General features: G+C 41.0%; 1 protein-coding gene across 2 annotated transcripts in view; it reads left to right on the top strand.

The window, feature by feature from the left end:
• Window positions 1-14,394, top strand: part of ksr2 (kinase suppressor of ras 2) — a gene marked incomplete at both ends in the record, with an annotated part of 81,308 nt that overhangs the window by 50,186 nt on the left and 16,728 nt on the right. The window contains 7 exons of one of the 2 annotated variants that reach the window (XM_079161207.1): window positions 7,018-7,087; window positions 8,141-8,224; window positions 8,581-8,666; window positions 10,065-10,174; window positions 12,368-12,536; window positions 12,959-13,000; window positions 14,203-14,272. In XM_079161207.1, coding sequence (XP_079017333.1) covers window positions 7,018-7,087; window positions 8,141-8,224; window positions 8,581-8,666; window positions 10,065-10,174; window positions 12,368-12,536; window positions 12,959-13,000; window positions 14,203-14,272 — 631 coding nt within the window. Of the gene's footprint in view, window positions 1-7,017; window positions 7,088-8,140; window positions 8,225-8,580; window positions 8,667-10,028; window positions 10,175-12,367; window positions 12,537-12,958; window positions 13,001-14,202; window positions 14,273-14,394 lie in introns of both variants that reach the window. The other variant, XM_079161206.1, reaches the window with a different exon arrangement.

The following is a 14,394-nucleotide window of genomic DNA, read 5'->3' as shown; positions in this document are numbered from 1 at the left end:
GGCTATTCGGCGTGTAGCTGTTGCCATAGCAACTGAGCAACCCGTCTTTGTCTCTTGTTCATCTGAGTTTTTTTTGTTTTTTTCTCACATTCAGACAGAATTTTTTTCTTTTTCTTTTTTACTTCCATTCTTCTCTTAGTTCATTTCTTGCTGCCACTCCAAACAAATGCTTGTTCAGTTGTGCACTTTCACCTCGTGGAGAAGTCTCATTGGAACACATGGATGAGAAACGTTGAGGACATGGCGAGCAACAGCCTGTAAAATATCGCTCCTTTAACACTCATGTGCTATAATGCAGCACATTGTGCAGCAAACGCCCACTCACTTTTACAGTCCTGTTCACTTCTTCTGCTGCTCTGCACAATGAACCGTTGATACCGTAATAGCAGAGTCGTATCTAGTTAAACAGGCTTCAGCTTGTCATCCTTCACGTTGCGTGCGAGTGTACTGAATTTGTTTGGTATTTTCTTCTCCACCCTATGATCATCTCCTAATGATACCATTCCAGTTATGCATTCTATTGTTTACAGTTATGCTGCTAATTGCATTCAACCATTTGATTGGAGCTTTTATCCAAACCATAGAGGTGCTACACCCTGCCCATTGAGCTGTAGGACCTTGATGATTCTGATAATGACGGGAGTAGGTGTGGTTGAGATGACTCTTTAACTGTGCAGACAATGAGAATAATTACAATCCCCCCCCCCCCCCCCCCCCCAGTTATATGTATCTCATGTTGTTTTTATTGTCACAAGTTTCACTCTTTTCTATTTTACCCGCAGTAGGAAATTATCGTCCTTGGGGAGTAGCAGTGTTTAGCGATCAGTCACTTGCAGAGGCATTTCAGTCTAATGTCAAATAAACTATATTTGGCTCTAAATAGGCTCCTAGACTCAAGTTGTCTCTTTATCTCTGCACACATACACACACACACACACACGCCCCCCTCTGTTTAACCCACACACAGACAGAAACCTATAGTTCTTCATCTTTTAGTGCAGTTACATTTCTCTCGTTAACCCGCACAAAAACACACACACACACACACACACACACACACACACACACACACACACACACACACACACACACACACACACACACACACACACACACACACACACACACACACACACACACACACACACACAGCAAAGTCAACCCCACGGTCTGCTGTGTGTCATGTGACTGGGCAGTGGAGGAGGGGGAAGGCCTAATTAGGCCGAGGCCTTTCAGAGAAGATGGAAGAGGACACTGTTGTCTGGCGCCTTGGGGTTTCTCAGCTCCTGCAGGCTCATCTGTCTCAAACACACAAACATGTGTGTACACATGCATACACACACACATTTACTATGAAACTACACACCCTAGATTGTCCTGGTATGTTGTTTGTACTTGTCCTTAAGTCTATGGTCGTGCCTTGTTTATGTGACGTGAGATGTTTGCACACCTGTGCGTGACCTAATTTACACTTATTTGTTGTTTCTCCTCCATGGACTATCAAACTGCCCCCTCTGGAGACCATTACACCTGGTCTCATGGTTGGAGGCACGACTATGATGACGCTGAAATATAAACCGGTAGAGCATCCCACTGTTTTACTCGAGGTCATGGGTTTGAACCTTATGTTGGTGAAGATGTTGAGGTGTTTTCACAATCAACACATCACAAGAATGTCTCATAAACATAAAGCACAAGGGAGTAGTAATCGTTTTTTTATTGGAGTTGGAAAACACTAACCTGCCAAACCCTGATGCTGAAAAACATAAATACGGGCAAACTAAATAGCATTCCCTTCCTGGTAGAGAACATTTCTTTAAAGATACCACACATTGTAAACTCACATAGGGGACACATTTAAATTGCTTAATTGTTTGGACTCATTCTCGGTACAATGTCGGCATAAATAGCGTGAACTTGCGTCACCTGGCTAATCTTCACATCGTTTCTGATATGAATTACACCCGGGCTTTACTTCGTATGACTTTTGTCCTGGAACAAACAGCTGTGAAGATGTTTTGTGCCTTTTGATATATCCTGCTTCATTTCATTGCTTAATACACTACTTTTACTTTGGGCACTGAAAAGATACAATTGATATATAAACTAGTAGAGTCAAGCTTCATGTTGCTGACGACGTTGAGGGGTTTTCGGATGGTTAGGAAATTGGAACATTTTGATTAGATTTATTTATGGATCTACAAAATACACATCCAACACAATCCCAAAATGTGAAAGTTGCACTTGACATTTCAGTCGTGGTTGATTCAACAAACATCTGTGGTTACCATGGTAAGTGTGGTACACAGCAAACAGTATTTGAGCAGCATCTTTGTCAGAAATACAACACTAACTGGTGTATTCGTTTAACCAAACAAACTCGCATTGTTTAACTATAGAACGTCAGTCAAAAATAATTGCAACCTCCACCAGATTGCATGCTGTGCATGCCCTGAATAGTTTTCTACACTACAGAAAGACAGTTGAAGGGAAGCTGTTTACCTTGTTGAGCAGTTGGAGGAGTCGCCTGCAGCGCTTCATCTAACAGCTCTCCGGTGCTGCTCCTTTTTGTTTTATTACTCCCTTGCAAATATTCAAAATGCTGAAATGACAGTTGGCTTGTTTTGCAAATGAACAGTTCCATGTTAACGTTGCATTTCCTGTGAATGCTTCACAATGACAGCCACCCGAAGTTTTATCATTTGAATGCTTCAATGTGAAGCAACAGCAGCAGGCTGTTATGTTTACGTCGGCAGTAGCTTGATTCAACTGGTGTAAAAAGAACAAACTGTAAATAGTGAGGCTGATATCAATGATATAAAATCGCGCTGGATTACATGCATGCACTGTTTTTCTGAAGCAGGAATGGCGGACTCCGCCACCACCAATAAATACTGGAGAGACTTTAAAGGATGGTTATAAAACACATCACATCACATTAAACAGTATAATCTTAAATCGGTGCAAGCCACCTGACACACCTAAACACACCAAAACTAGATGAATAGCTTAATTCAATTTTATTTATCATTTTATTTGTAAATAAACCCTGAGACGACCTGACTTTACCTGCAAAGACACTACACGCCCTAGTTTGTCTGTAATGTTGAGTTAGTGTTAAGTGTGTGTGCGTCTGTTGTCTCATTGGAAGTTTGTTGTGTGTGGACAAATGTTTACATCTCTTCCACTCAGCATTTATTTACCTCGCATGCAGTAAACAGTGAATAATGGTAATCATCCGATATCAGTCTTCCTGAATCCAGCACGGGAATGGCAGATTTTGACCACCGACGATAAATACTACTGGGCAAACAACTTTGAAGGACACACACAAAACATGTAACACATAGTTAAACAATAGAGTCTTAAAGCCAAACAAACACAAAAGTACAACCCAAAAAGAAATCGACTTCAATACACCTAAATCGGTAGTAAATCTTGTGAACGTACATTCAACGACTATGGGCCCACTCTCAGGAACAAACCTTAAGACCTACCTGTTCTATTATTGCCCATGGCTAGCTAGTCTCTGACTCTTTCCTTTCCTCTTGTTCCCTCTGTATTTAAATATGCATTCATGTCCTATTTTCCTGCCATACAAATACATTTGACTTGACTTGAATACCACAATAACAGATGAAAAGGGCAATACAAAATGTACTCATCATCTTACTTGTAAATAAGCTCAGAACCAACCTCTGACAAGGCACAAATTCAAGCCTTTATCACAAAACAACATGCAACACAAATACTTCTCTAATTTCTGAGGCATATGTTTTTTTCAATGACTGGTTAGTTCTCATGAGTGATTAATGACATGAATCTGCACTCCCCCGTTCTTTGAGGGATGGTAGGATCATCAAAGGCTGTTGCGGAAGACAGACAGCGACGTCAACAACACACACACACACACACACACACACACACGATGATAAACAGCCCTGACCACGCCGCTGACAAGTCCAATCATCTGCCAGTCGCCAACAAGGCCGACAAGAAGCAGATGATGTCAGTTTCCCCTCTGTATTGAGTTATCAGGTTGATTGAGTGTAATTGAGCGATGCATCGGCGTGCGGAGGGAAGACACCGAGCCTCTGGAGAGACTGGAGTAGGAGGAGGAAGGGTGTTTCAGGAACCAGGAAATGCTGCACGGCACCGGGGGCCATGAGATTAGCACTGGCAATAACTCGCTGCCTCGTCATCAATTAATAGGACTGATTGAGTCCCTCACCGGATGTAAAGTGTGATTCTTTTTTTCATCTGAAAATTAAAGGTTTCGTAGCGCAGATGTGATTAACTGACAAAATATGAAAACAGTTTTGTTTAGGTTTTATGTGAGACAAGTAATACATAGAAGTTTACTGCTAAATACAAGTTTGGGTAGTTATTCTTTAATCTACTCTAGCTACACTAGTCTGTAGCTCTTTACTGCAGAAAATCTACCAAGCGAAAAAAAAAATCAATACTGAATGCAGTGATCATAAACCTCCCCATCTTCATTGTAAAGTTTAGATTATGACTGCAGCTCCTTCTTTGGACTTCAGTTAAAGTCAGCTAGAGCAGTGGTTCTCAACTGGTCTGGCTGTGGGACCCACCATTACCCCTTAATGACAAGCCGCGACCCGAATCAAGGAACATTTTCAACTTCTCAAATGTATTTAATGAAAAGATGGTGCAGTTTGAACCTGAGCTGAAAATGTCCTCTGCAGTCGTAGTATAGGGAGCTCTCTTGTGCAGAGAAATTGTTCCTGTCAGTCCCCGTCCCACACATGTTTCACGTAAACAAGTAAAACCGCTTTGTTTATGTATGTAGATTCGTCCATTTGTAATGCAAAATGACCACTTGCCTAAATTCGAGCTGTGGTCTGTTGTTTGATGTCATCCGACATGTCTTCAATTCGTCTACATAAAGTGTCATTTCACAGAGGTATAGTTTTCAGTTTATCCTCTGCTGATATTAGCATTACAAGGCATTAACGCCAAATATTGTTAAGGAGTGTGAATAGAGGGCACTTCGCTGCATAAAATATCCCCTTCAAAATAAAAGCACAGACTTTTTTTTTTTTTATCCAGGCAAAGGCCCGCGACCCACTGAAAACGGGTCCGCGACCCACCAGTTGAGAATCACTGAGCTAGAGCAACCCTACCTCCAGAGGACATCCGTCTCTGAAAATGTTTTTTATCTGGAGAATCCGATTCACAAGTTTTCAAGAACATTGGCATCTCAGCGACTTTCTGGTTTACTTTCAAACAAAAAGACGTAACGAAGATCCCATGAATAGGACAATTGACAAAGAAGTCCTGAAAGTCATAGATTATTCATTCTTTTGGGCAGTATATTTTCAGCTGAAACTAACTGAAATGTCTGTCTCCTCCCGGGTCTGATTGAAGTGAAACTCGTCAGTCCTCTCATATGGAGATGGATCTCACACCTCGGCCCACAATTCCATTTCAAGGCATTAGAACTTTTAGGCCTTTTTAAAAAATGTTTTTCTGTCTTTATCCTCACAATTCCCCGATTTAATGTATTGTTCATCTCCTCCACCATACCCACACACAAAAAGCTCAAGTCCCCTCTAATCCCCTCTTCTCAGCATTCATTTCCATCTTAAAAGTAACATAAAACTCATGAATAACTCTGCATAAAGGTAGCCAGTCAATTTCAGCTAAGAAGATGCAAACGATGAGAGTCTGGACATTTGTGTTTGTGTGAATGCTTATGAATATTGCCGAGTACACAGTTACCCTGTTTATATAAAACCTCCTTATTCTTGAAATAAGAGACATGCACATACAACTTACCTTAAAGGAAAAGTGTGCCGATTTTACACATCAAGTTCAGGTTTTGGGGAGTAATTAGTGCATATATGAAAAAAAAAAATGTAAAAAAACGTTGTTAATGTAACAATTGTTATTGTAATTGATCATTTTTGGGGCTCAAGAATTTGAAATGAAATCGATTAAAAGCAGTGAGCTCACCTGACCTCTGTAGCTTGCTCCTCATCTCTATAACACACCCAAATCTCAGACTGAACTGTCGGCGGTCGAGTTGCATTATGGGTAATATCGACGCAGATTTACACAAGGAAGAAGAACTCATGGAGTAAAAAGGATAATCTCTTTGGTTTGATTTTGATCTTTTTTAAACTGTCCTTCTTGAGCTTGACAGTATTTTAGGACTGCAATGTTAACTCAGTGGAGTACTCTTTAAGAAACATTTCAAAGGGTGATGGTTGGTGTGTTGAAAATGACACCTCTTCGGTTCCATGTTTTGGTCGACTGTATTTATTTCTAAATTGTCAAAAGTGCAACAGAATATCACCTGAATATACCTTTCATGATATATGTGAGCTTTAGCAGAAATGATCTTGCACGATGGCCTTTGCGGTATAACCTATTATTTTATCGGCTCTTTTGTTGAATTATTGCCGGCACGTCATTATCATCTCAATGCATATCCACCTCATCCAGCCGCCTTCACAGGCACCGCTGTGTGTCCATTCTTACCTGGTATTAAGAGGTGGCGCATAAATGTATCGGGCTGCTCAGTCATTGCCAGCACTAATGGACCGAGCGAAAGGCTTTTGTTGTGGAAACATTTTGAAGCGAGAGTTCCTCACGACTGGAATACAGGTGGCAATACGAGACATCTGCATCTTAACATGCAGACAATTCAAACTTTGTTGTTGACTGATGTAAATAGTGTAAGCTGGGTTGTGTGTCTGTCTGTCTGTCTGTCTATTTAGACAATTAGAACAAGAGCTCATTTACAGTGATGAGTTGACAGTGAGTCACGACTAACTGGCTGCATGATATCCACAACAGTTGATTAAGCCCGTCACCAAAATGGTGCAAAATTGCTGCAAAATCAGTGCATTTCCCCAAAATGCCATGTGTCCTAAATAAACATTTGATGCAAGACATTTAGTCAATTCCGACAGACATTCTGTCAGAATGACCATTTGACCAAAATAAAAACATACCAACCCTCCCTCTCTCCTGTCTGTTCCTCTCCAGACACTCTCTCAGTGCCTCGCTGGTCCCCACAGATTCCCCGAAGAGATCTGGGAAACTCAATCAAACACAGGTAAGGAGAGTGCGTGGGTGAGTGTGTGCAAGTTTGCCTTTGTACATACACTCGTACATCTGTGATAGAATGTCCTTCCAATAAAAAAAAATAAAAAAGGGCCTCCTTCATAACTCATTTCAGCTCTCTTTCTCTCTTCGCCTGTCCCCCGTCTTTTTCTCTCACCCTGCTTGACTCCAAACGCCAGTGATCTAAAAAGTAAAACGATACCGTATTCGTTGTGGGATCCCAGCAATGCATTTGCGTCGCCGGTACACAACGCACCACTTTGGCTTCGGAGCCTTCACTGTGCTGAAAGAACCTTTCTTTATGCAGAATCTGCCCTTAATGTCACAAATTTGACAGCAGAATACATAAATCCGGTCGGGGCTTGATTGAGTTTTGCCTCTCGATTGAGGCGAAGGCAGGCTTAATAAAGACATTTGGTTCCTGTCAAACTACATTAGTCACCTGCCATTAGCCAGCCAGCGGCACTGCTGCGAACCAGGCGTTGCATCAGTAAATACAGCCAATAGTCACATACGTGCTCGAACCGCTCGGTCAGCCTGTGCAGGGAATTAGTTGCTACTGCGCAATTGGTTTGAGTGAGAAGTTACTGTGTTGGAGATTTTAAGAGTGCGGCAGGCCTCTGAGCTCCCATCACTCGGACTGATTGGTGCATTGATGTAAAACCCCACGGCCCCGTTCCTCCGGCGCGGAGAGACTGCCGCAGATGTTCATTCGCACCGGCTTACTGAAAGATGAAAATAAAATGGGCCCATATTACACCAGCAGGTGAAGGAGATTAGGAAGGTAAACACTTTTACAGAAGTACCTTCTTCTGGCATCTATTATCCTCGCCGAAAGGTTACGCAGGGAATGTGGCGCCTTCTTTGGCGAAAGCCGTCTGTCAGAATGAGAGAATGTTACGAAATGCGAAAGGTCAGAAACTGTGTTTTTCCTCACGGTAATCCACGGCTCTTATATGTCATATAGATGTGCAAGGAGCTGAAAGTGATGTCCTGACTCTTTTTTTTTAAATGTCCTTATCTCACTCTCCTCTTTTTCTTGCAGGTTTTCCACAAAGTATTGGATGTCTCAGACATGCATAGTATGTGGAAAGGGAATGTTGTTTGGACTGAAATGTAAAAACTGCAAGTAGGTATCAAGACTGATTTGTGTCTTAAGAGCTATTTATTGCATCAGTGGTAGTGATTTGTGTCTGATCACATTTAATCATGCCTTTGTCATTATATTGTGAAATTAGGGTGTAGTGTTGCTTGTTTTTTTATTTGAATTTCTTTTTTTTTGTACTTGTTTTTCGAGGTAACACATGATTAACCCTTTTGTTTTTATCTCACTTGAATAAATTAGCAATTTGCATCTCTTGTCTGTTTTTCTACATGTTAATGCTCCCACTTTGCATGGGTTTCGTCGCTGTTTTAAATAAGCTAAAAATAATAACAACAACAAAACAAACAATAATAAAATTGTCTTTTTTTGTTTGTAATTAGGCTGAAGTGCCACAACAAATGCACCAAAGAAGCCCCACCTTGCCATCTATTGATCATACAGCGAGGCGGACGAGAATCCCTTAAAGGTATTTTTCACACATTTTGAACATTATTGGTGATATTTTTCTTCACCAGTAAACCCAGCCTTTTCCCCTGCATGACTAACCAGAAAATCCAAGCCCTCAGGAAGAGCGACCGGCTTTAAAGCACATTTGACATGGTGTCCAAACCTTGTAATTTCAACTTCCATGTCCGTTACCTGATGCTTTCAGGCTCCAAAAAAATATTTGCCATATAGTTACACTGGAAAAGAGATGTCTGTAAATCAGCTGATATTGTTTTTAGGTAAATCAACTTTCCAGTACAAACACTTAAATAGCCTTTATTTAAATCATCAGGTCTTGAAAGTTGATTTCCTTCCTCCGTTCAAAGGAAACGCTAATGTGCTTTCTTCATGGGCCCATGGATGCGGAAGATCGTTCCAACATCAGGGGCATTTTATCTGAATTTTCGGAAGCCAACCTTTTTTTCCCCTTCATGTACCACTGAGGAACTTTTCTTGGGAATGAACAGATCCCCACCTCCAACGCTGTACCCAGTTCTCTTCATACAGAGATGGCATTTCCATCTAGTTCCTCTCCATTTTCCTCTCACCTCTGTAAGTTTATGAGGAAGATTCATAAAGCCAACAGAAAAGCGCACACATTTTAAAATAGCTGGGATGAGTAACAAAGTGTTCAAGCTCAGAGGCAAGTGACTTGCCCAAACCCTTGTTATTTCTTAGACTATCCCAAGCTGTATTCCAGGCGGTACCAAATAGGCAATAGCTCAAATGTGTTTATGTGGATAATAAATCTATAGGTTAGGACCAGAACTAGATTGTAAACCTTGTTGTATTCTGTCCTCATGCTTGTTCAAATATTTGAATGCGTCCTTAAAGCTACTGAAGACATTTTTTTTTTTCAGTTGAGTCCCCATTTAAAAAAAGTTAACTAGTCTTTGCCGGTTTAGGCAGATAGAAGGTTATCAGCTGATTAATTAAGGCACTTAAATTTGACAAATGTGACTGCGTCATGCACTGTTTCTAATGACACAGAGAAGATTCCCACTATCTGCTATCAGAATTGAGATTCACTTGTTCTTTCTCTGCCTTCTCTCTCCCTTTCTCCCCCAAATAAGATCCCCAAGGAACAACTCAAGGTAAAGAACACTACTCAGACCTCTTCTTCCCTGCTTAGTTAAACGAAGTGACAGTTTCTTAATGACATAGTTTGCTTAAGGAAACTTTTTTTTCTCAACAAAGTGTCTGTATGCGATAACAAATGGATGGTGTTCAAGAAAAGGCAGTTGGTTAATTTTTTCATATTAGAAGCAGGGCCTGATAAAGAGTTTGTCCTAATTGTCTCAAACCTATTAGGCGAGTATTGTTTCATGTCAGTCTTGCACAGTGCGTCTTTGTTCCTCTGTGGGGTTCTTTCCTCTAGTAGCTCGTCTGGTGCGGACCGAATCGGTGCCATGTGACATCAACAACCCGCTCAGGTACACAGACCTGCACATCAGTCAGACGCTCCCCAAAACCAACAAAATCAACAAGGTAAGTGCACAAAATAAACCGTTTTTATTACAATCTGTGCGTAACCTGTCCTACATATCACATTTCTTCTATTTTTGGGGGCTGGAAAATGGTTGTGAGTCATCGCACCTTTCTCAGGGGATCATGAAACCGTACGGAAATATCTTCGGCAGTATTGATGTTTACACAGATGGATTGGTTTTCATACAATGAACATTTTGCAGCAAGCATACCTAACAATTCTTAGTTCCAGAGGAAAAAAGTTGAATAAAACATTCCCATGCGTACACCATGATGATGGAAACTAAATGCGTGTGTGTGTGAGAAAAACAGAGCATCACTTTTTTTTTGTTGTTTTTTATTTTTGCAAAGGAAAGCCAGGTCATGTAAAAATGTCTTTGTACATAAAACAGATATTTGTGTATACTTCAGTCCTGTTGCATTTCTCTGCAGTGTTTCATTATTATGTTCTGTTTGAAACTATTTTACTTTTTTTGATACTTTCACACTATTTTGCCATCATGTCTAAAATACATCAAACTAATGTTTTCTGTGGTCATGTTTGGCGGTGACATTAGATAATGCCCACTGGACGATAAATGAACTGTAAATAAATGTAGATGAGTGACACCAAGGTTAACATTGAAAACATACTCTTAATTAAACAGTATGCACATTTCCCTGCTGTGCGACTTAAACAAGGATTCAGGTTCAGGTTACTTTTATTTGTACCCGTAGGTAGACTTGGTTTGCAATAGAAGGCGAGGCGTCCATCTCGACACACATTACAATCAACACAGACAACAAGACAAACATGACAACACATTCAGGATTATCTTATCTTATCTTATAATAGTTTTATTCTTAAGGTTGCGGGTTTGAAATTCAGACCTTTGAGGAGTTACAGGGTGGTTTAGGAGATGAGGAGGCCATTACGTTGAATGTACCAAAAACATGTTTCATAATTAAGTTACACACTACCTGGTTAATGTTCTTGAAAAGATTGGTTAGGTTAAGGCAACAAAACCTGTGTGTTTTTGCGGCATGGTTGAACTTATGCCATGCAGTTTCCATTAACCTTCGGGAGCTTTTATATTGGCATTTCAGGAAAAACAAATACCGTGATGTATACCGATACCGTCCGTGCTTCAAAACTATACTGATATATTTATTTTAGGCCATACCGCACGGCCTTAGCTGCTCTTACAGCCGAGATTCAAGGCCTGGCTGCTGAACAGAAGAAGATAGAAATACAAAACAAAACACAAAATGCTTACTGTTTGTCTTAAATGTTCAGACTTCTTAATTCAATTAAGTGTTTTTTCGGCAGAGTGTGTACAATCAGTAGAGAATTATTGAATAGAAAGAGATTATTTATGTCTAATTACTGAAACACAAACAGCCTCCGGCTTATTAGACTCCATTATAAAATGATTATATTCAGCCATTATTTGAATTGAAATTCCAGAAGTCCAATATCTTCTGCCAATATCTTCAGTCCAATATCGTCATATTGTCGATCTGAAATGTGAGTTTCGTAGCACAGAGATGTCTTGAGAAGTTACACCTGAACTGAACAGATGCGTCCAGGGGCAGATTACGGAGGCGCTCATTGGACTATAAATCTGGAGTTTATTCATGGAGCTGTCAGTGATGAGCTAGGAGGTGGAGATGGCAAATGTAGCTTGAAGAGAGAAGAACTTTATTTTACATTCTCACAGCTTAAAAGAAAATTAATTAACGAAGGTCACGGTGAGATGAGATTGTTTCAAGTGAACAGCTTTGATGCAAAGTCAGCTGATTGAGTCTAATACTCACAGTACGATGAGAGAGAGAGCATGAAAAGTATTTTCCTGATTCACTTTTACCCAACCTTATTTTCGGATGTATGAGCATCCTTGAATGCACCACTGAGAGGAGTTTCGCCCGACACAATGAACATAACTCTGTCAAAAAAGTAAAGGCGGCATATTGCTCATTGTGATGGATTACCTCCGCCGGGCCACTTTCACGTCTCTGCAAGTTGATTTTCATATTGTACTGAAATTAATGAAGTGCTGCCTGGAAGGTAGAAAATCAATCTCGAAACTTGTGACATGATTCAGAAAGAGGACCAACAATAAAGTGGAGCGCAAGCGTTTTGTGATTAACAGACTAAAACTTGCAAAATCACCAATTTGAAAGTAAAAGCTTCTCCTTTCCGTCTCTTCTCAGGATCACATCGCAGCCCCGTACCAGCCAGACTCCAGCAGTAATCCCTCATCCACCACCTCCTCCACCCCGTCCTCCCCGGCTCCTCCTCTGCCCAGCAGTGCCACGCCCCCCTCGCCCCTACATCCCTCCCCACAGTCAGCGCGGCAACAGAAACAGTTCAACTTGACAGGTATGAGAATGGGTACCTGAATACTCTCGGGTTCAAATATTTTACAGCGTTATCACAGAGGAAGTAATTCATCGTCAACCCTTCACTTACTCTTTACGAGGATATCAATATATCCAATGTCCATCTTGGATAAATGTCCAGAAATAAGCTTGCGAGTTAAAGAAGGAAAACACTCTTTGTGCCTAAAGATTTGACAGATGTGAAAGAAAAGAGAGTGCAAAAGACTAGAGTTCAAATAGTTAATAATCAATATAATTTAATATTTGAGAAATACCTTTGTGTGAACTTTAAATTTGTTTAAAAAAAAAGTGTCTCAAAGTCTGTATTTGGACTAATTTGAGTGTAAATACTGAATTAACAAACAACCGTGTGCGATTGTCAACTCAACGTGACTTCAGATCAAACTCTCTTTCTCTCCGCAGCCTCCAGTTATTTCAAATACAAACAGCAGTTCATCTTTCCTGGTAAGTACTTTATAATTGATCATTACCGCGACCCATAATGCACTACAACCAGCCCCAGAAAAAAAGTGTGGAGGAGAAGGGCTCTTTTGATGTTGTTGATGATTGCCACCTCCTCACCTTGGCCTGCTTTAAGACTCTCTGCCCCTACACCCACTCGTTGCTTGTCTCATTTGGGTCTCCTAATGACTCGTCAATGCCCAGACTCTTTGCTTTTGCCCACACTGGTACCACACAGTCTTTGCTCATTTGGCAGGTTATTATGGCCGAGACAACCTGGAGTGGTGTAAGGACAGGAATGAGGTGCAGATGAGATCTGGCGAGACAGGTTTTTGTGCATGAATATACAACGCACAGCGGTACCCGGCATCTGATTATTGTAGCTACACATACTGTTGTCTGTTTTACCAGCGAAATGACATCAGCTACCTTTATGAGCTGCATAACAACATGGTCAAACACTACTGCTTACCGTTAGTCCCATCAATCTAAAACCGTTTTGCTGTAAGTGGAGCTAACGCCACATTCACGTCATCAATTTACTGTAAATGTTGGCTCTAGTCTGGAAAAGAAAAGAAAAAGATATTTACATAAGCCTCCCAGGAGGCAATTACAGTATGATTTTAAATGTATTCATTTATTGTCTTCACACATGTGCTCACTTTCGGTGTCACAGGGGGCTCGAGCGTATCCCAGCATGTTTTGGTAGAAAGTAGGAACAACCTGCGCATGAGTCACAGACAGACCGACTGGCACAGATTCACACCATTGGCCAATTTCGAGCCTCCAATCGTCCTGGCTTGCTGGTCTTTTGAGTACATCCATGCAAACATCCGTGCGGGCACCACACGGGAAACAAAAACCACGTCCTTCCCGCTGCGGGGTGACGGTGCCAGCTACTAATGCACCGTGCCACAAAGGGAATGCTTGTTTTTTTTTTTTTTTTCGTGGCTTCCACTTTGTGTCACAAATTGTCAGTGAGCCAACACAGGCGGCAAGCGTAATAAATTCTGTGCAAATGTTTGAAATGTGTCAACTTATAACCCCTTGATGCAGAACTACAAATCCAGTTAGTCCACGGAGATACAGCTATAGCCCAAATCACCTACTTCCATTCTAAAACAAGGGATGCAATATTAACAATGTCAGACATGATTTAATATTGAACTTTGTTCTGACTTGTTGGTTTGATGTTTTGTGACCAGATGTTGCTCCAGAGGCTCCTCCAAGCAGAGCGCCGCAGGTCATCCTGCACCCTGTCCTGTCTGAACTGGGGTGAGTAGATTCTATTACAGAAGTAATTCAATAAAACCATATGTCTCCCTTGAAAGACATTAAGAAAGTACTTCTGATCATCATCAGGCCCTCTCAGTTATCTTCCTCTCATCTACATGCTC

The sequence above is a fragment of the Pholis gunnellus genome (assembly GCF_910591455.1).
Source record: "Pholis gunnellus genome assembly, chromosome: 6".
NCBI lineage: Eukaryota > Metazoa > Chordata > Actinopteri > Perciformes > Pholidae > Pholis > Pholis gunnellus.
This window is presented reverse-complemented; position numbering and strand designations above follow the sequence as displayed.